The 21,189-nt window shown below is 45.4% G+C and overlaps 1 protein-coding gene across 6 annotated transcripts in view; it reads right to left on the reverse strand.

Annotated features, from left to right (window-relative positions):
- Positions 1-203: 203 nt before the first annotated feature.
- ZNF541 (zinc finger protein 541) overlaps positions 204-21,189 on the reverse strand; it is a 43,503-nt gene continuing 22,517 nt past the window's right edge. For 5 of the 6 annotated variants that reach the window (XM_027617201.2, XM_027617203.2, XM_027617199.2 and 2 more), the window contains 8 exons: positions 13,512-13,575; positions 12,749-12,891; positions 12,222-12,325; positions 10,739-10,814; positions 10,067-10,155; positions 1,412-1,552; positions 1,051-1,232; positions 204-938 (listed from right to left, as the gene is read on the reverse strand). In XM_027617201.2, the coding sequence (XP_027473002.2) occupies positions 770-938; positions 1,051-1,232; positions 1,412-1,552; positions 10,067-10,155; positions 10,739-10,814; positions 12,222-12,325; positions 12,749-12,891; positions 13,512-13,575 (968 nt within the window). In that variant the 3' untranslated portion in view covers positions 204-769. The remainder of the gene's footprint in view (positions 939-1,050; positions 1,233-1,411; positions 1,553-10,066; positions 10,156-10,738; positions 10,815-12,221; positions 12,326-12,748; positions 12,892-13,511; positions 13,576-21,189) is intronic. The other variant, XM_027617204.2, reaches the window with a different exon arrangement.

Consider the following 21,189-nt stretch of genomic DNA (forward strand, 5'->3'; position numbering starts at 1 on the left):
CTGCACAGACTGGGCACAGTCGGTCGGGCTTATGCTCTATGGTAGGTGCTTACTAAATGCTGGCTTGGGTGAGTGTACGAAGCCCCCGGCTCCTCTCCTCCGGGGCCGGGACTCAGCTTACTCATCTCTGTGGCTCCAGCGAGTAGCAGGGGCTCAAAAGCCTTTGTTGGATCAACAGGCCGGGGAAGCCAGAAGACAGCTGCTCAAGAACCCAATTTAATAAGATTTACAAGTTGACACGTACAAAAAAAACCTAACAATGTACAAGTCATTGCAAGACTAGGGACTGAATCTGGAATGCAGAGAGACTCCCCTGGTGAGGGGGCCCCAACATGTTGGAGATCTGAAAGTATCTTCCCACTGATTCTCTACGTCTTGGCCTTATCTAACAAATGTAACCAAACCCCAAAACTGAGGCAAAGATTTAAGAGCTATCCAGATCTACCTTGTTCCCCCCCCGCCCCCCCCCCAAGCCTCCCTGCTCTAGAAGGAGTGGAACTGAAAGAAAGGAAGAGACTAATTAAAACCGAAGGAGATTGGAGACTCTGGCACCAGCCAACAGCGGTCTAACGACTGGGGGCTTCTCCTGCCTATTTATGGCCAAACGTCCACGTTTCCATGCCAGGCTGGCAAGTGAGGGACCGTAAGGGTGGGGAGGAGGCAGAGGGGTACCCCAAACCCGCTGGAGAGGCCAAGGGGAAAGGTGACGAGGCTGGAGGCCCCCATCCAGACTGGCTGCCTTGCCCCAGTTCCCTCCACCCCACCCCAATCACCACTGCAGGGGGCCGATGTCAGCCCCTATCTCTTCCTCCTCCTCTTCTTCCTCCTTCAGCTGGAAGGGCTTCACAGGCCACTTCACCCTGACGATGGGCTCCACATGGTCCTGAAGCCGGTGGCGCTTCATGTGGGCATTTCGACTCTTGATTTTGTCGAACACCCTGAGAAGTCACCAAAGGACACAAGTCAGAGCAGGGGGAAGCGGGTTGCCCAAGGGCCGCCAGGGGGGCTGAGAGGAGGTGGTGTGGGCACATCCAGGGACAGGGCTGATACCTCTCACACTCTCTGCAGGGAAAGACACCCTGGCCCTCCACACTCCCCGGTGGCTCAGGGGTCCGCTTGGGGCCGGCATTTGGGCTGGAGTTGAGAATGGACTCCCTCCTGTAACTCTTCGTCTTTATCTTGAACTCAGGAGTGGGACGGTGGCTGGGCCTCTCCCGAGGGCTGCAAATGACCTGCAGAGGAACAGAAATGATGATGGAAGGGTGCCAACCCTCCACCCTTCTCAGGGAGCCTCTAGGCTGAGCAGGGAAGCCCTTCCCAGTGGGCGCCCTTCCCCCTTCCCTGACTTGGATGGGCAGTGCCATCCCGATCTGCACCGAACTCCAGCCCCACCTTCCCCTGGACCTTCTACCTTTGCTTCTGTCCTGTCTGCCTCATCTGGTTCTCTCTTGACCCTCTTTTCCAGTCCTGGGGCTCGGCCACAGTCAAACTTGATCATTTTTTTCCAGATGTAATAATACTCAACACACTGGGCTACAGTCTTTGTCTGAATCTAGTGAAGGAAAACAGAAGGCGGCTATGGGCAACACCTCACGAGCAGCCTCAAGTGTTGCCATGACGCCCTAAAGTCCCCTCCCCATGGGGCCAGTCACTTTTTGAAAGCCTTCCTGCAATGTCTCTCTGCATCAGCCGGCATGCCCCTTCACTGCAAGGGGCAGAGAATCACAAAGTCCTCACAGGTGACGAGGGGTTCAGAGTGAAGCCACCACAGCCAGCACTGGCTAAGCCCCGCACACCCCAGGGGGCAGGTCCGTCCCAGGGTCCTCCCCTATGGGAAGGCGCACTGGAAGGCAGATTACAAGGATGCTCGTGGCGCCATCATGCCTAGGAGCCACGTGTTTGCCAACTGGGACTCACGAAAGCAGAATGCCCTGAGGCAGTGGGGGCCACACAGCCTTTGCGACAGTGAGGCAGGGCCCTGAAGTCCAGAGGGAAGGGGCCCATGAGAGAAGGAAGAGGTTCTGAGGGCACAATTCGATCCTGGCCATTTAGACCCCACCGTTTGCTCCTCCCTCCACTAAGAAGTGATTCTGTGACAATAAAATCTGTAAAAACAAAACAGGATGGAAAAGTTTATTAATTGCTCCAGAAGGAACATTTCTCAGGTAAATTCAATGGGCCATTTAGTATCTGGAGCTCACTTTTTTTTTTTTTTAAGATTATTTATTTGACAAAGAGAGATACAGTGAGAGAGTGAGCACAAGTGGGAGGAGGAACCGAGGGAGAAGCAGGCTCCCCACTGAGCAAAGAGCCAGATGCAGGATTCCATCCCAGGACCCTGGGATCATGACTTGAGCCGAAGGCAGACGCTTAACCGACTGAGCCACCCAGGCATCCCAGTATCTGGAGCTCACTTCAGAAAATACCTTCTCTGTGTGAATTTTTTCAGCTTTGTGTGTCGTCACAAACTAAGAGTCAAAACAGTACATCCCCTGCCCATCTAGGAAATAGTACTAAGTTTAAAAAAAAAAGCCAAGAAGTTGAACTTCTGCTTCCAAACAAGATGGAGCAATAGGAGGAGCTAGATCTCCCTCCCATCCCAAACAATGAAAAGACATAGACAAAATATAGGAAACAGTGGTTGGTAAAACCCTAGGCATCAGTCAAAAAACATCTTTCTGAGAGGTAGAAAATACACTACCACCTTGGGAGAGTTTCCAGACCACGGCCCAGGGGGAGGGACCAGCAGACTCCTGAGTTGAGAGGAGCCTAGTGCCTGGGGAGACCAAGGTGGCGAGAGTCCACAGGACAGAGGACAGCAGAGCAGACAGCAGCACGGAGAAAAACGCCAGAGATCTGGACAGAGTTCCCTTCACGGATTCAGTGAAGTGGGTGTGAAGAGACAAGCCAATGCTAAGTAAAGATCCATCTGAAAGGATCAGAGGGAAAGGTGCCTGTGGCTCTCAGGGGCCAGGAACGGTGCCTGTCTCCACCAGCTGGGGGTGGAAAACCTCCTAATTCATGGGACACTGGTAGAGTAATGAGAAGGGTTATCACCTCAGAAACGAGAAATAATTAGCTGTAAACAAAAAGCTGTTCCGGTACCGCCTTAAAAAACCTAAAGCAATACCCAAAAGGAACAAGTTGTTTTCAAGTAACTGTGCCAGAACAAAGGTCAAGAATATTTATAAGATGCAAAAATATCCAGCACCCAACAAGCTAAAATTCACAATGCCTGGAATCCAGTGAAAAATCACCAGGCATGCGAAAAAGCAGGAAAATATGACATATAATGAGGAGAAAAATCTATCTGTCAAAATCAAGCCAGAATACTTGCAGATGTTAGAATTAGCAGGGAAGGACATTAAATTTATTGTGTCTGCATAATATTTGATCAAAAATTTAAGTAACGACATGGAAGATATGAAAGAGACCCAAAGAAAACTTTTAGGGATAAAAACCATAATGTCCGAGAGGAAAACTGCACGGCATGGGATTAATGGTAGATTTGGCACTGCAGGAGGAAAGATGAGTGAACTTGAAGATACAGCAATAGACACCATCCAAAATGAAACACACAGAGGAAAAACAGATGGGAAAAATGAAAAAGAGCATGAGTGAGCCATGGGGCAAGTGCAGAAAGCCACACACACACAAACACACACAGTCAATGGAGTCCTCGAAGGACAAGGGAGGGACACAAATATCTGAAGAAAGAAGGCCAAATTTCCCCAAATTTAATGAAACCTACAAACCCACAGATCTAAGAAGCTCAACCAACCCCAACCACAAGAAAAAAAATGAAGAAAACCATACTGAAGCACATCATAATAAAACTGCTCAAAACCAGGGATGAAGAGAAATTCATATAAACAGCCACCAAACAAACAAACAAACAAACTACATGTTTTATACAGAGGAACAGAGACAAGAAAATCTGTAGATTTCTTGGTGGAAACAACAAAATCAAGAAGAAAATAGAGCAACATCTTTAAATGACTTCAAGAATTAAAAAAAAAAAACCAAAAACCTGTCAAACTAGAATTCCATACCTAGCAAAGACAGCTTTCAAAAATGGAGGCAAAATAAAGACTTTTTTCAATACACAGAAGCTGGAAAAATCCATGACCAGCAAACCTGAACCACAAAAAGTGGTAAAGGATTCGCATCTATTTCTTTCTGGAAAATGATGCCAGATGAAAACATGGATCCATACAAAGGGATGCAAGCGCAGTAAAAATGGTAACTATGTGGGTAAAAATATAAGACTTTGTATTTTAAATCTCTCTAAACATAGTTGGCTGTTCAAACAAAAACAGTAACAAGGTATTGAGGGATTCGTAACATATATAAAAGGCGTGACAATCACAGTATAAAGGCCAGGAGGAGAGATGGAAGCCCACTACTCTGTGGTTTTCATTCTGTACATGAAGCGCTATCAAATCACTTGAAGGTTTGACAGTGGTAAGTTAATGATGCATAGTATAAACCCTAAAGCAACCACCAAAATAATAAAGAGTTATAGCCAATAAGCCAACAAAGGAGATAAAATGGAATCCTAAAATTTACTACATTAATCCAAAAGAAGGTAGAAAAATTGCAAAAAGGAGAAACAAAGAACAGATGAGTCAAACAGAATATACACAGCAAGGTGATGGACTTGAACCTAACCATCTCTATTATCACGTTAAATGTGCATGGTCTAAATACACCCTAATTAAAAGGCTGGAGGGGCACCTGGGTGGCTCAGTTGGTTAAGCGACTGCCTTCGGCTCAGGTCATGATCCTGGGGTCCCAGGATTGAATCCCGCATCGGGCTCCCTGCTCAGCAGGGAGTCTGCTTCTCTCTCTGACCCTCCCCCCTCTCATGCTCTCTCTATCTCATTCTCTCTCTCAAATAAATAAATAAAATCTTTCAAAAAAATTCTAAAAAAAATTTTAAAAAGGCTGGATATTTTTTTAAAAAGCATATAACAGAATATTACTCAACTATAAAAAGGAATGAAATCTTGCCATTTGTGACAACATGGATGGATCTGGAGAGTATAACGCCAAGAGAAATAAGTCAGAGAAAGACAAATACCGTATGATCTCACTCATGTGTGGAATTTAAGAAACAAATCAAAAAAGAAAAAAGACAGTTAAGACAGATTCTTTTTTTTTTTAAGATTTTATTTATTTATTAGAGAGCGAGAGAGAGAGAGAGAAACAGCATGAGAGGAGAGAGGGTCAGAGGGAGAAGCAGGCTCCCCACTGAGCTGGGAGCCTGATGCGGGGCTCGATCCCAGGACTCCGGGATCATGACCTGAGCCGAAGGCAGTCGCTTAACCAACTGAGCCACCCAGGCGCCCCAAGACAGATTCTTAAACACAGAGAACAAGCTGGTGGTTCTCAGATGGGAGGTGGGTGGGGGGAGGGGGAAATAGGTGATGGGAATCAAGAGCATGCTTATTTTGATGAGCTCAGAAGTGCTGAATTATTATATTGTGTACCTGAAACTAATATAACACTCCATGTTAATTATACTTCGATTACAACAAATAAAAAAGCACCATCTAATACATGCTACTTAGAAGAACACACTTTAAATATAAAAACACAAATAGGTTAAAAGTAAGAGGTTATACCATGCAAACATCCATTATAAGAAAGTTGGAGTAGTTGGCTATATAATAGCAGAAAAATAGATTTCAGAGCAAAGAATAATACCAGGCATAAAGGAAATCATTTCATCATGATAAAAAGGTCAATTAATCAAGAGGACATAAGAATCCTACATATTCATGCATCTAAGTCAAAGCTTCAAAATACACAAAGCAAAACCTGATAGAACTATAGGGAAGGGGCGCCTGGGTGGCTCAGTTGGTTAAGTGACTGCCTTTGGCTCAGGTCACGATCCTGGCGTCCCTGGATCAAGTCCTGCATCGGGCTCCCTGCTCTGCAGGGAGTCTGCTTCTCCCTCTGACCCTCCCCCCTCTCATGTGCTCTCTCTCTCTCTCTCTCTCATTCTCTCTCTCGAATAAATAAATATTTAAAAAAAAAAGAACTACAGGGAAAAATAGATCCATAGTCACAGCCAAATATTTTAATAACCCATTCCCAATAATTGCTAGGGCAAGGAAATGGTAAAGGGATGGAAAACCCAAACCACATTATCAACCATCTTGAACTGATATTTCTTTTTTTTTTAAGATTTATTTATTTATTTTTTAGAGAGTGAGAATGAGAGAGAGAGAGAGAGAGAGAGAGAGTGTGCATGAGAGCGGGGAGGGTTAGAGGGAGAAGCAGGCCCCTCGCCGAGCAGGGAGCCCGATGCGGGACTCGATCCCGGGACTCCAGGATCATGACCTGAGCCGAAGGCAGTTGCTTAACCAACTGAGCCACCCAGGCGCCCTTGAACTGATATTTCTAGAGCTCCAGCCAACAGCGGCAGGATACACCTTCTTCAAGTGTATTCAGGACATCTACTAAAATGTAGACCGTATTCTGGGCCATAATCAAGGATCAAAAAATTTAAAAAGATTTGAGTCATATGAAGTATTTCTCTGACCACAGAGACATTAAATTAAAAGTCAGTAACAGAAGAACTCTGGAAAATCCTAAAATATCTGGAGACTAAATAACACACTTCTAAATAATTCATAGGTCAAAAAAGAAATCAAAAGGGAAGTGAAAACGTATTTTGAACTGAATAAAAATGAAAACCCAACATATGTATCAAAGCAGTACTTTGAGGAAAATTTGTAGCACTAAATACCTATATTAGGGAGGAAGAAAGGTTTCATATCAATGATCTCAGTTTCTACCTTCAGAAGCTAGTAAAAGAATAACAAATTAAACTCAAAGCAAGCAGAAGAAATGAAATAATAAACAGGGGCGCCTGGGTGGCTCAGTCGTTAAGTGTCTGCCTTCGGCCCAGGTCATGAGGTCCCAAGGTCCTGGGATCGAGCCCCGCATCAGGCTCCCTGCTCTGTGGGAAGCCTGCTTCTCTCTCTCCCACTCCCCCTGCTTATGTTCCTGCTCTCCATCTCTCTCTCTGTCAAATAAATAAAATAAAATCTTAAAAAAAAGAAATAATAAACAGCAGAGCAGAAATCAATTAAATAGAAAAAAAATCAACAAGCCAAAGCTGGTGTTCTTGAGAAAATCGGTAAAACTGGTAAATCTCTAGCCAGACTGGTCAGGAAAAAAAAGACCAATTACTGATATCAGGAATGAGAGAGGTGACATCCCTATAGTCAATGAATATAAAAAGCACAATATGAGACTATTATGAACAATTTTAGCCAATAGATCAGACAACTTAGAAGAAATGAACAAATTTCTCGAAAGAAAAACTACCAAGAAGACATGGTAACGTGAATCGCCCTACATCTAAGAAATAACCTGAATCTGCACTTCAAAACCTTCCCACATAGAAAACTCCAGGCCGAGGTGGCTTCACCACCAAATATTTAAGGAATAAATAAAGCTAATTCTAAACAAATTCTTCCAAAAAAATTGAAGAGGAGGGAATACTTCCCAGCTCATTCAATAAGGTCAGCATTACCCTGATATGAAAGCCAGACAAAGATATTACAAGGAAAGAAAGCTACAGACTAATATCCCTCACAAACACAGATGAAAACTTCTAAACCAAGTGTTAACAAATAGAATCCAACAATATATATACAAAGGACAAGACTCCGGGACCAAGTGGAGCTCATCCCAGAAATGTGAGGTTGATTTAACAATCAAAAATCAATATAATTGGCCATACTAAAATAAAAAAGAATAACCATATGAGCATCTCAACAGATGCAGAAAAAGCACTATCAATACAACCCCATATCCTTTACTGATACAAACTCTCAGCAAACTGGGAATAAAAGGAATTTCTTCAACCTGATCAGCAACATCTACAAAGACCCCACAGCTAATGTCATACTTAAGAGGGAAAATAGGGGCTGGTTTCCCTCTAAGATCATGAACAAGTCCAGAAGGTCCACTTTCACCATTTCTACGAACAAGGTACTGGAGGTTCTACAGTGCAGTGAGGCAAGAAAAAATCAAAGGCATCCAGATTGGAAAGGAAGAAATGAAACTGTCTTTATTTGCAGATGATATAAATCAACAGTAATAATGAGCATGCTAACAGCTTAACAGTAGACAAATAGGGGGCGCCTGGGTGGCTCAGTCGTTGAGCGTCTGCCTTCGGCTCAGGTCATGATCTCAGGGTCCTGGGATCGAGCCCCAGATCGGGTTCCCTGCTCGGTGGGAAGCCTGCCTCTCCCTCTCCCACTCCCCCTGCTTGTGTTCCCTCTCTCGCTGTGTCTCTCTCTGTCAAACAAATAAATAAAATCTTAAAAAAAAAGTAGACAAATAGATCAACTGAACAAAATGGACAGCCCATAAATAAACACATACATATATGGCCAACTGATATTTGGCTGAGGTACAAAGACCGTTGAGTGGAGAAAACGTAGTTTCTTCAACAAAAGGTATTGGAACGATTAAATATGCATATGCAAAAAAAGAACTCCAACCATACCTTGCATATCAATCCAGAACAGGTCATAAATCTAAACGTAAAACTGAAAACCATAAAACTTCTAGAAGAAAACGTAGGGGAAAGTCTTGATGACTTTGGGTAGGCAAAGGTTTCTTAGAGACTCCACCAGAAGCATGGTCCATAAGAGAAAAATTAATAAACTGAGCTTACTCAAAGTCTAAAATTTTTCCTCAAAAGACACTGTTGAACCAAAACTGAGAAGTCAGAGACCGGGAACAAACATCTGCAAAGCAGGTATCTGGATGAAGAGCTTGTGTTCGGAACAAATAAAGAACTCCCACAGTTTAATAAAAATACAAACACCCCCCCCCCAAAAAACATAGGCAAAGGATTGGGAGCAGACACCTTACCACATGAGGCACAGCGAAAGCAAACAAGCAGGTGAAAAGATGCTCAGCATCGTTAGTCTTCCAGGAAGCGCAGGGAGAGAACGCTCTGTGCTCATTAGAATGGCAAAAAGAAGCCTGACGGTGGGGTGTGCTGGGGAGGGCGTGCAGCACCAGGAACTCTTGTGAGCTGCCCGTGGGCACGTGAAATGCTACGACCGCTTTGGATAAACATGTGGTGGTTTCTTCAAAGTGAAACATGACACTCGCCATATGATGTACTCATTCCCCTGGCTAGGTATTTACCCCGCAGAAAAACAGTGCTGGTCCTTGAGAGCCCTGTACGTGAATGAGTGTTCACGGCAGCTGTACCTATAATTGCTGATATCTGGAAACCACCCAGGTGGCAACAGGTGAAAGATTAAATAGATGGTGGTACACCCACACAATAAAACATTCCCCGGCAATGAAAAGGCGTGAAGGACTGCTACTCAACAACACGGATGATCTCACTGATGCTAGGTGTAAGCAGAGCGCATGTCATATGACGATTCCATTCACAGAAAACTCTGGAAAACGCAAACTAATTTACAGTGACAGAAAGGAGGCAAGGAGTGGACTAGGGACAGGGGTGGCAGGAAAGAGGACCGAGGGGCAGGGGGAAACGTGTGCGGGTGACTGATGTGTTTGTGATCTTGACCGCGTGAATGGTCTTGTAGGTGTATAAATACACGAAAACATCAAATGTTACACTTTGATTATGTGCAGTTTTGTGTACATCAGATTAACAAAGGAACAAAAAACCCAGCAGGATATCCAGTGAGGTAGGATCTCAGCCTTTCATAAGTACGCGCACGTACGCGTGTGAGATGTGCACGGGCAGCGCAAAGCTGAGGCACACAAGCAAACAGGCCGAGGTTAGCCACCAGAAGGAGGGCTGTGGGGAGGGGCATGGAGGCCTTTACCGGAGCATTTCTCAAGTTGAGAATGGGAGCGTTCATTTATTTGAGCACTGAGCATTGATGCATTTCTGGACTGTTTGGAAGTGTTCACAACAATGGCATTTTAAAATTATGAACTGTTTCTGAGACTAGCAGAGCGTCACCCCCAACAGGCCCTTCTGCTCTAGTTCGGCTCAGCTGCGTGAGGCGAGGCCCTGCCTACACCAGCGCACCCACATTCACTTTACCGTCTTATGTATCATGTAGAAGTCCTTCTTGTGGGCACAGAATGCCTTCTTAAAAAGCCTCTTCTCCATGGGGGTCCAGATGTCTGAACCTATTAGAGAAAGAGCCAAGCACGGGGGGGGGGGGTTGGGGTGGGCAGGACAGGGCTGATGTGCAGACCACCCTCCTTTTTAAAGCTGCCATCACTAAGCATAGTTATGTGTCAAACATTCTGCTAAGCCCCTTATTTCCTTTATCTCCCACAATCCTGACAAAAACCTTAGCAGGTAGGGCCCGTTAGGATCTGCACTTTACGGAGGCAGCCACGGCTGGCACTAGTTGAGGGACTTGCTGAGGCTGGGGGAGGGCCCCAGACTGCCTGACTCCAGGGCTGGCGCGCCCCACTGCTGAAGCTCAGCCTGCCTCCGCCTCCCCCTGGCCAGGGGCATCCCCTTCCAGGTTGGGCACAGCCCACGAGGGAACCACCGGAAAGGGAATGGTAGGACGCAACTAGAAGAAAACATGCCACAGAGTCCCCCACCCCACCCCAGCCCGGAAGAGGAGAGGCCTTTCTGGAAAGACAGGCGAAGACCCCAAGAGAACTCCCAAAAGGCACAGGCAAAGCTTGCTGTTGGGACTGACTGTTCACAAGGTCTTGCCTGGCAAAAACCACACCCACAGCCTCGCCCAGTCACCTGTGTAGCGGTAGTCGGCCAGTGGGTGAGTCTGCGGCTTCTGGGGTCCTCGGAGTAAGAGGGTCTCCAGGGCAATCTGGAACGAGAGGAGTTGCAGGCTACTTTACAAAGGGACACAATGAAGAGTCTCCCTCCATTCCTTCCTTCCTTCCAAAGACACTTCCAGCTCTCCCTAAGGCCTTCCCTAGCCCTACTACCCGGAGTGTGGTTGGTCCACGGACCAGCCACCACCTGTAAACCACTTGTGGCCCCGCAGACTACGCCACAAAGCAGACTGCTGAGTGCAGCTAACGTAGACTTCTCACGGCAAGGTGCTCCTGATGCAGGAGACAGTGTGTGGATTTACTCTGGTGCGCGCTCCTTACCATCAAGGACCAACATTTGGAATAGCACTGCCCTTGCCCACTGCCCTCCTTTATTTCCTTCATAGCACTAACGATTATCCAGCCATCTTCTAAAATGTACTTCCTGTTTTGACTCTTCTAAAATGTAAGCCACAAAGAGAGGGATTTTGTCCTGCTCCCCTGAGGAACCACAGTCAGGTCCTGCCAGGGGATCTGTGGGACCCAGCACAAAATGAAAACGGCCCTTGTTCAAAACTTATTAAGAATTTCAAGATGGCAGCAGCAGAGCATGAAACCAAGACTGGGGCCCCCAAGCTGGCCCTGGCCCCAGTGCCACCACATTACCAAGCATTCAGTCGAACCCCATAAAGATGTGTTGATCACTCTGCTGAGCACCTACTACGTGCTGGCCGCTGCCTCTCGGCTCAAGAAAAAGCATGACCGTGGCACTGATTCTTGGGGACCGACCTCAGGTGATGGGACTTTTCCTCTCTCACTACTCAAGACTGTGAAGAGGGTCCTTGGAGGAGGCAGAGGCTGTTCTACTGCATCAGAGGTTTTCATACACGGGTTTTAATTTATTTTTTATTTTAAAAGATTTTTATTTATTTATTTGAGAGAGACAATGAGAGAGAGAGAGCACACGAGAAGGGGGAGGGTCAGAGGGAGAAGCAAACTCCCTGCTGAGCAGGGAGCCTGATGCGGGACTTGATCCTGGGACTCCAGGATCATGACCTGAGCCGAAGGCAGTCGCTTAACCAACTGAGCCACCCAGGCACCCCATACACGGGTTTTTAATTGAAGAGAGAAAGCTCAATAAGTAAACCCGATTAGCACAGGACCCGAAATGATGGGTCTCCTGGGCACCAGCTGCCCAGTGCCCCGGAAATGTCTCCGAGGACCCCGGGCATTGTTGTTGCACCACACAGACAGCTGACTCACTGAGCCCACAGCTGCAGCTCACAAGGACCACACCAATCCCAAAGTCACCGGGACGAAGGAGAGTGGCCTGCCTTCACTTTTCGTGAGCCGCAAACCCCCAAGCAGACCGCACACGGCATGCACCTGCTGGTCCCGGCCCCAGGAGAGAAGGGGGCTTCTCCAGACTCCCCCTTGCCCTACGCCTGCCTCCACTTCACCTGAACGTTGCCCTGGGCTTCGTGCAGGCAGTGCAGAGCGAGCTCCAGGTTGGTGCCCCCTCCCGGCATCACGCTGGAGCAGGCCACGTTGCAGAGCTCAGTCACTGTTTCCGGCGAGCGGTCCCAGCACAGGGGGTGAGAGGAGACACAAGGAGTCAGCGAGCTCCAGGGAGGAGACTTCCCCGACAGCACAGAGAGGGGGCTCCTTGTCACCGGCCTCCTCACGTCTCAGCTGAAAGCGGGATGAGGGAAGGAAGGGAGAGACAAGGAGGAAGGGCACAAACCCCGCTCCTGGCACTTGCTCTGAACAGCCTGGCTGCGCTTGCGTGAGAAGGCAGCTGGGGGCAGGGGAGTGAGGCTCAAGAAAAGCCACACAGCACCAAGGGCAAGCCTTCCCCACCCCCTCACCCCGGGGTACTGCTTCTCAGCCGAGGGGAGAACTGGCAGAAGTCCTCAGACATGGCGGGGGGTGGGGGGCAGGGGTGGCGGCAGGGCCCTCGGGAATTTGGGCCCAAAATCTCAGCCACCTCTGTCCTGCGTTTCTGGGTTGGTCGTCACATCTCCCCATGGCTTCCAAACCAGAGAAGCTACGTGCTCATCAACTCCAGCCAGCGATCTCTCCTGGAGCTCTGGGATCTCAGCCTGAAACCGGCTTCCTATGTTGATGTGTCTGAAATGAGGCCACACACACAGACGTGCAAGACATACACATGTGACCAAGACGGGAAATGAAACAGAGATGGGCGGTGTGCCCCGGTCTCCGGCTGCAGCCCTGCCATCTGCCAGACGTGTTCAGCGTCCATCATCCCTGACAGATATGTGCAGGCATTCCAGAAACCTCTCAAGGGGGGACTTCCTTCCTTCCTCTGGTTTTCCTTATTGCTGTACCTCTGGCCTCAGGAGTCACTTTGGGTCTAGGGCAGGGGAGGTATACGCTTACAGCCGGCATGCTTCTACACCCACGTCCATACTGATCGAGCCACATTCCACGGACACTCGAAAGTCTTACGTGGTGGTACCACCACCAATTCTACGTAGGACCCCAGGGTCCTGGGCATTCTGTTCCTCTGGCCCCAGCTACGGTATGTCTGGACAGAAAGAATACTGAGGGAGCTTCCCACATACACGCACAGAAGTGCACCACTTCTCTCTTAGGGAGGCTCCGTAGCTAGACCGGATCCCCTATGATGAAGGAGCCCCTGGGAAAAACGGACACTGGCCCGCAGGGAGGTAAGAGCACCCCCACTTTGGAAGGACCCACCCTCAGGTGCTAAGTCTGTTCCAACTCACGGTTCAATGCTGATCTTGGTGTCATCCTTTACCATGCAAATGCCAAAAGAGCCATCCACTTGATCTAGAAAACATACAACAACAACAACAAGTCTCAAGAAGACTGACCGTAAGTGATCTGGGGGACCCCTTCTGCCTGCCTTTGCAGAGCAGATAAAAGCAGGCTCTTTAAAACTGCACGGTAGGGAGATTACTCAAAAAATTAAAAGTAGAACTACCATAAGATCCAGCAACCCCACTTCTGGGTATTTTTTTTTAAGATTTTACTTATTTTTTTGACACACAGAGAGAGCCAGAGAGCAAAAGCAGGGGGAATGGTGTAGGGAGAGGGAGAAGCAGGCTCCCCGCTGAGCAGGGAGCCCCAAGTGGGGCTCGATCCCAGGGCCCTGGGGTCAGGACCTGAGCCAAAGGCAGACGTTTAACCAACTGAGCCACCCAGGTGCCCCCCCCCTTCTGGGTATTTATCCAAAAGAACTGAAATCAATCTCTCAGGGATATCTACACTTCCATGTTTACTCAGCATTATTCACAACAGCCAAGTGGAAACAACCTAATGTCCATCGACAGAAGAGTGGGTAAGGAAAATGTGGTATTTACATACAACGGAATACTAGCTAACCTTTTTTTTTTTAAAGGAACCTTCAATATGCAACAACATGAATAAACCTTGAGAACATCATGCCAAGTGGAACAAGCCAGTCACAGAGAAGGAAATACTACATGACTCCACTTATGTAAGTATCTAGACTAGTCCAATTCAGGGGCGTGTGTGTGGCTCAGCTGGTTGTGTCCGGCTCTTGGTTTTGGCTTGGGTCATGATCTTGGGGTCCTGGGATCAAGCCCCACAACAGGCTCTGCACTCGGCACGGGGCCTGCTGGAGATTCTCTCCCTCTCCTTCTCTCTCTGCCCCTTCCCCCCACCTGCATGCATGCTCACTCTCTCGCTCTCAAAACAAATAAAAATCTTAAGAAAATAGTCCAATTCATATAATCAAAAGTGGAATGGTAGTTGCCAGGGGCTGGGGTAGTGCAACATGCGTATTTACTAATCAATGAGCATAAAGCGTCAGTTAAGCCAGATGAATAAGCTCTACAGCTCCACTGTACAATGTGGTACCTATAATCAACAATGATGTACTGCATACTTACTCATTTAAGGGGGACTCATGTTAACTTATGATAAAACACAATTTTTAAAAAAAAGATTTATTTATTTGAGAGAGAGAGGCAGGGGAGAGGGGCAGAAGAAGATGGAGAGAGAGTAACCTAAGCAGACTTGGTGCTGAGCATGGAGCCTGATGTGGGGCCCGATCTCACAACCCTGAAATCATGACCTGAGCTGAAACCAAGAAGTGGTCACTCAACTGACCGTGCCACCCAGGTGCCCTGATAACACACAATTAAAAAAAAAAAGATTGCACGGAGGGATTGGACTTCTAAAAAGCAGAGTAAGGAACTAAGCAAGACAACAAATTAACTGATAAAAATTATTTTTAAAAAAGAGTAAGTTAAAGTCTCTGGAAGTTGTCCCAAAGGCATACAGCATTTTAGAGAATACTATTTAAGGGACACCTGGGTGGCTCAGTTGTTAAGTGTCTGCCTTCGGCTCGGGTCATGATCCCAGGGTCCTGGGATTGAGCCCCGCATCGGGCTCCCTGCTCAGCGGTAAGCCTGCTTCTCCCTCTCCCACTTCCCCCGCTTGTGTTCCCTCTCTCGCTATATCTCTGTCAAATAAATAAATAAATAATCTTAAAAAAAAAGAAAATACTCATTTAAGAAAATGACCAAATATTGGTAAGAACAGTGAGAGTCTGTGGCATCTGCCTGTCACCCACCCAACCCACAGCTCCATGTAACAAGCTCTACCTGGAGTGCCCTACTCTAGGCAGGTGCATCCAAGGAGATGGACCCCCTCTCCCTGCAGTATCCATGCTTAAAGAATTAAAGGGAGATAAGATGATTTCTCATCAAAGACAATACCATTAAGAGACAGAAGATTTTAAAAAAGAATCAAATGGAAATTCTGGGGTTAAAAGAAAGTACAAGAACCAGGGCGCCTGGGTGGCTCAGTCAGTTAAGAGTCCGACTCTTGATTTCGGCTCAGGTCATGATCTCAAGGTCATGAGATTGAGCCCCGCATGGGGCTCTGTGCTCAGTGGGGAGCCTGCTTGAGATTGTCTCTCTCCCTCTGACTCCCCCCCCACCAAAAGAAATAACTCTTCAAAAAAAAATCACAATAGGGGCCCCTGGGTGGCTCAGTCGTTAAGCGTCTGCATTCAGCTCAGGTCATGATCCCAGGGTCCTGGGATCGAGCCCTGCATCGGGCTCCCTGCTCCACGGGAAGCCTGCTTCTCCCTCTCCCACTCCCCCCGCTTGTGTTCCCTCTCTCGCTGTGTCTCTGTCAAAAAAAAAAAAAAAAAATATATATATATATATATATATATATATATCACAATAACCAAGATGAGGCTCAACAGCAGATTTCAGTTGGCAGGAGAAATGATCAGCAAATCTGAAGATAGATCAATGGAGATTATGTAATCTAAAGAAGAGAAAAAAGAATGGAGAAAAATGTTGTGAGCCTCAGGGAAATGAGAGACATCATTAAGTGCAGCAAAATACTTGTAATGAGAGTACCAGAAAGAGAGAAGAAAGGGACGAAAAAACACGTAAAGTATCATGGCATTGATACAAGAGCTGAAATCCTCCCAAATTTGGTAAAACAAACAAACGATATAATCCAGGAAACTCTATAAACTCCAAACAGAACAAACACAAAGAGCTCTACATCTAGACACATCCATCATAGGCAAAATGTTGAAAGGCAAAGACGAAGATCCTGAAAGTAAAAAGAGAAAAACAACTTGTTTCATGCAAGAGCGCCCCAGTAAGATTAACAGCCGACTTCTTGTCAGAAACAATGGAGGTCACAAGGCAGAAGGATAACATACTCAAGTTGTTGAAAGTAAAAAACTGTCAACCAGGAATCATATCCAGCAAATTACTTTTCAAAAATAACTGTGAAATAAAGTCATTCTCAGATAAATAAAAATTGAGATTTGTTGCTATTAGATCTGTCTTATAAGAAATAGTAAAGGTGGAAGGGCACCCGGGTGGCTCAGTTGGCTGAGTGTCTGATTCTTGGTTTCAGCTCAGGTCATGACCTCAGGGTTGTGGGATCGAGCCCCGCGTCGGGCTCCATATTCAGTAGGGGGTCTGCTTGAGATTCTCTCTCCCTCTCCCTTTGCCCTTCCCCCCACTCTCTCTCTCTAAAATAAATAAATCTTTTTAAAAAAGAAAAAGTAAAAGTGGAATATCATTCAGTCATAAAAAGGAATGGAATACTGACACATACTGCAACATAGGTGAAACCTAAAAACATCATGCTAGGAGACGGTCACAAAAGACCACACATTGCAGGAATACATGTATATGGAATGTCCAGATTAGCCAAATCTATAGAGACAGAGAGTAAACTAGAGGTTACCTACGGCTGGCGTTGGGGGACAGGGACAGGAGTGGCTGCAAATGAGTGTGGGGCTTCTTTTGGGGGTGATGACAATGTCTGAAACTTGATGGTAGGAATGGTTGCCCAGTTCTGTGAATGTGATAAAACCCACTGTATTACATGCTTTAAAGGGTAAGTTTTATGTAAATTATATCTCCATACTGATAAGAGACAACTAAGAAAGTTCTTTAGACTGAAAGCAAATGACACGAGATAGTAATGTGAATCAAAACAAAGAAACAAAGCGTGCTGGTAAAGGTAACTATATGGGTAATTATAAAATTATGATCACGTATTTCTTATTGACTTAAAAAACAATTGTATAAAACAGTATGTATTGTGGGCCTATAAAATATAGAAATACACTATATGTGGCAAAAAGAGCACAAAGGAGTTGCATTAGAGTAAAGAAATAACAGCCCAGACAGTAACTCGAATCCACAGGAATAAATGAAGTTATCAGTAATGGTTAATGAGAAGGGTACTATAACAAACTCTATAAATAATGCCTGTTTTCCTTTATTCTTTTTTATATAACATAAAATTATATAAAGTAATAATTATGACAGTATGCTTCTGGGTTTCTATTATCTACATATATATATATATAAAACACTGTTACATGCATATATGTAACAATAATAGCAAAAGGGTTAGAAGAAACAGAATTAGATAGCAATGTTCCTACACTTTATTAAATTAATACACAACTGAACACACTCTGATAAATTAAGATGTATGTTTTAAGTCCTAGAGCAACTCCTAAGAAATGACTAAGAGAAAGTGAAAAATTAATTAAAGGAAGGGATGTGTTGTACAAGAAAATACTCAATACAAAAGAAAGCAGACAAGGAAGAACAGAAGGAGAAAATGCCATGAGACATATAGAAAATAAAAAGCAAAATGGCAGATATAAATGCAACTACGTCACTGGAACATTAAAAGAGAATGCTTAAACAGACCAACCAAAAGGCAGTTTGTCAGACTGGATAAAAAAATATGACCCAATTGACGCTGCCTGTAGGAGACCTGCTTTATTTTCAAAGACACAAACAGGGTGAAGGTAAAAGAACAGGAAAAACCGGGCGCCTGGGTGGCTCAGTTGGTTAGGCGACTGCCTTCGGCTCAGGTCATGATCCTGGAGTCCCGGGATCGAGTCCCACATCAGGCTCCCTGCTCAGCAGGGAGTCTGCTTCTCCCTCTGACCCTCTTCCCTCTCGTGCTCTCTATCTCTCATTCTCTCTCTCAAATAAATAAATAAAATCTTTAAAAAAAAAAAAAAAAAGAACAGGGAAAACCATACCAAGCAAACAACAACCGTAAAAGACATGAAATGGCTATACTAATGTCAGGCAAATTCGACTCTATTGTTTTTTAGAGATTTATTTATTTTAGAGAGAGAGAAAGAAAGAGAGTGGGAGGAGGGGGAGAGGGAGAGAGAGAATCTCCAGCAGACATCTGAGTGTGGAGCCCAACGCCGGGAGAGCTCAGGATCCTGGGATCATGACCTGAGCCGAAAACAAGAGTTGGATGATTAACCGACTGAGCCACACAGGTGCCCCTGCAAATTAGGCTTTAAAACAAAAAATATTACTCAAGAAAATAACAAAATTATTGTAATAATGATAAATGATATCATACCATAATGGTAAAAGGTCAAGCCATCAAGAAAATACGGCAATTATATAAACATAATGCACCTAAAACGGAGTCCCTAAATACACAATGCAACAAATGACAGAAGGATAAAATGAACAATTAAAAAATAATAGTTGGAGGGGCGCTCGGGTGGCACAGTCCATTGAGCAAATGACTCTTGGTTTCGGCTCGGGTGGTGATCTTGGGGCTGTGGGGTCGAGCCCTGAGTCGGCCTCCATGCTCGATGTGGAGTGTGCTTGGGACTCTCTCTCCCTCTCCTTCTGCCCACCCCTCTAAGCATGCATGTGCGCACTCTCTCTCTCAAATAAATAAATTAAAAAAAAAACTTGGAAATTTAAATACTTTCAATAATGCATAGGACGACTAGGCAGAAGATCAACAGGAAGTAGAATACTTGAACTAACTACACATAGCGGATATCTACAGTGTATTCCATCCACCATCAGAATACATTCTTCTCAATTACACATGGAACATTCTCCAGGACAGAACATATTCTAGCCCATACAAATGCTTCAAAAAATGTAAAAGCACTGAACTAATACAAAGTATGTACTCTGACCACAATAGAATTAAATTAAAAATAAATTTTAAAAAGGCAATTTGGAAAATTCACAAATAGGTGGAAATTAAATGACACACTCCTTAATAATCACTGTATCAAAAAAGAAATCAGAGGCACCTGGCTGGGTCAGTTGGTTAAGTGTCTGCCTTCAGCTCAGGTCATAATCTCAGTGTTGTGGGATCGAACCCCGAATTGGGCTCCCTGCTCAGCGATGAGACTGCTTCTCCCTCTCCCTCTGCCCCTCCCCACCCCCACTCATGCTCGCTCACCCTCTCTCAAATAAAATCTTTAAAAAAAAAAAAGAACAAAGAAATCAGAACATACTTTGAGATAAATGAAAATAATATAACATATTGAAACTTGTAAAATGCAGCTAAAGCAGTGCTCTGAGAGAAATTTATAGCTGTAAATGTCTGTATTAAAAAAGAAAAAAGGGCGCCTGGGTGGCTCAGTCGTTAAGCGTCTGCCTTCGGCTCAGGTCATGATCCCAGGGTCCTGGGATTGAGCCCTGCATCGGGCTCCCTGCTCGGTGGGAAGCCTGCTTCTCCCTCTCCCACTCCCCCTGCTTGTGTTCCCTTTCTTGCTGTGTCTCTGTCAAATAAATACAATCTTAAAATAAAGGGGGGGGGAGAAAAACCTCAAATCATTTATGGTCAATTGGCTTTCCACAGGGCGCCAGGCCAATTCAAAAGGAAAGGAACAGTATTTTCAATAAATGGTATTGGAACAATAGATATCCACATGCAAAAGAATGAATTTGGACTCCCACCCTACACAATATATACAAGTTGAAATGGATCAGACATGAATTTAAGACTTAAAATGACACAACTCTTACAAGAAAACACAGAAGGACATCTTCATGACTTTCGCTCAGGCAAAACCTTTGATACAACACTGAAAGCACCAGTGACAGAATATGAATTGGACTTCATCGAAATTAAAAACTTTAGTCCTGGGGCACCCGGGTGGCTCAGATGGTTAAGCGTCTGCCTTCAGCTCAGGTCATGATCCCAGCGTCCTGGGATCAAGTCCCGCATCGGGCTCCCTGCTAGGCGGGGAGCCTGCTTCTCCCTCTGCCTCTGCCCCTCTCTCTCTTTCTGACTCTCATGAATAAATAAATAAAACATTAAAAAAAAAAACTTTAGTCCTGCAAACAAGACCACAAATAAAATGAAAAGACCATGCCCAAAATGGGAGAGAATTTGCAAACCGTGTATCCGATAAAGGGCTTAATTCCAGAATATATAAGAAACTTTTACAACAGAGTAATAAAAAGATAACAACTCAATTAAAAAAATGGGAGAAGGATCTGAAAAGATTACAAATGGACAGTAACTACACGGAAAGATGCTCAGTCTCAATAGCCATCAGGGAAATGCAGATTGAAACCACTGTACACATGCTTGGATGGTTATATAAGAAGAAAGATCACAAGTGTTGACGGGGACGTGGAGAAGCTGAAACTTTCATACGACACTGGTGGGAATTTAAAATGGGCCCGTCATTTTGGAAATGGTCCAGTAGCTCCTTAAGTGGTTAAACCCAGAGCTACCCTATGATCCAGCAATTGCAGTCCTGGGAATATACGCGAGAGAAATGGAAAACATATGTCCAACAAAAACCCGTACATGGATGTTCATGAGCGGCATTATTCACAGTAGCCAAAAGACAGAAATGACCCAAACGCTCACCAACTGATGAATGGACAGATAAAATGTGCTATGTCCAGACCATGGGATATTATTGGGCCATAAAGAGGCATGAAGCCGTGGCATGTACCATCACGTAGATGAACATGGATGCTAAGTGAATAAACTAAACACAAAACGTCACCCACTGTAGGATTCCAATTATACAAAATGTCTAGAACGGGCAGATCCATAGCAAAAGCAGATCAGCGGTTGCTCAGGGCTGGGGAGATGGGGGCAATGGGGTGCGTGTGA

This window comes from Zalophus californianus, chromosome 17, assembly GCF_009762305.2.
Source record: "Zalophus californianus isolate mZalCal1 chromosome 17, mZalCal1.pri.v2, whole genome shotgun sequence".
NCBI lineage: Eukaryota > Metazoa > Chordata > Mammalia > Carnivora > Otariidae > Zalophus > Zalophus californianus.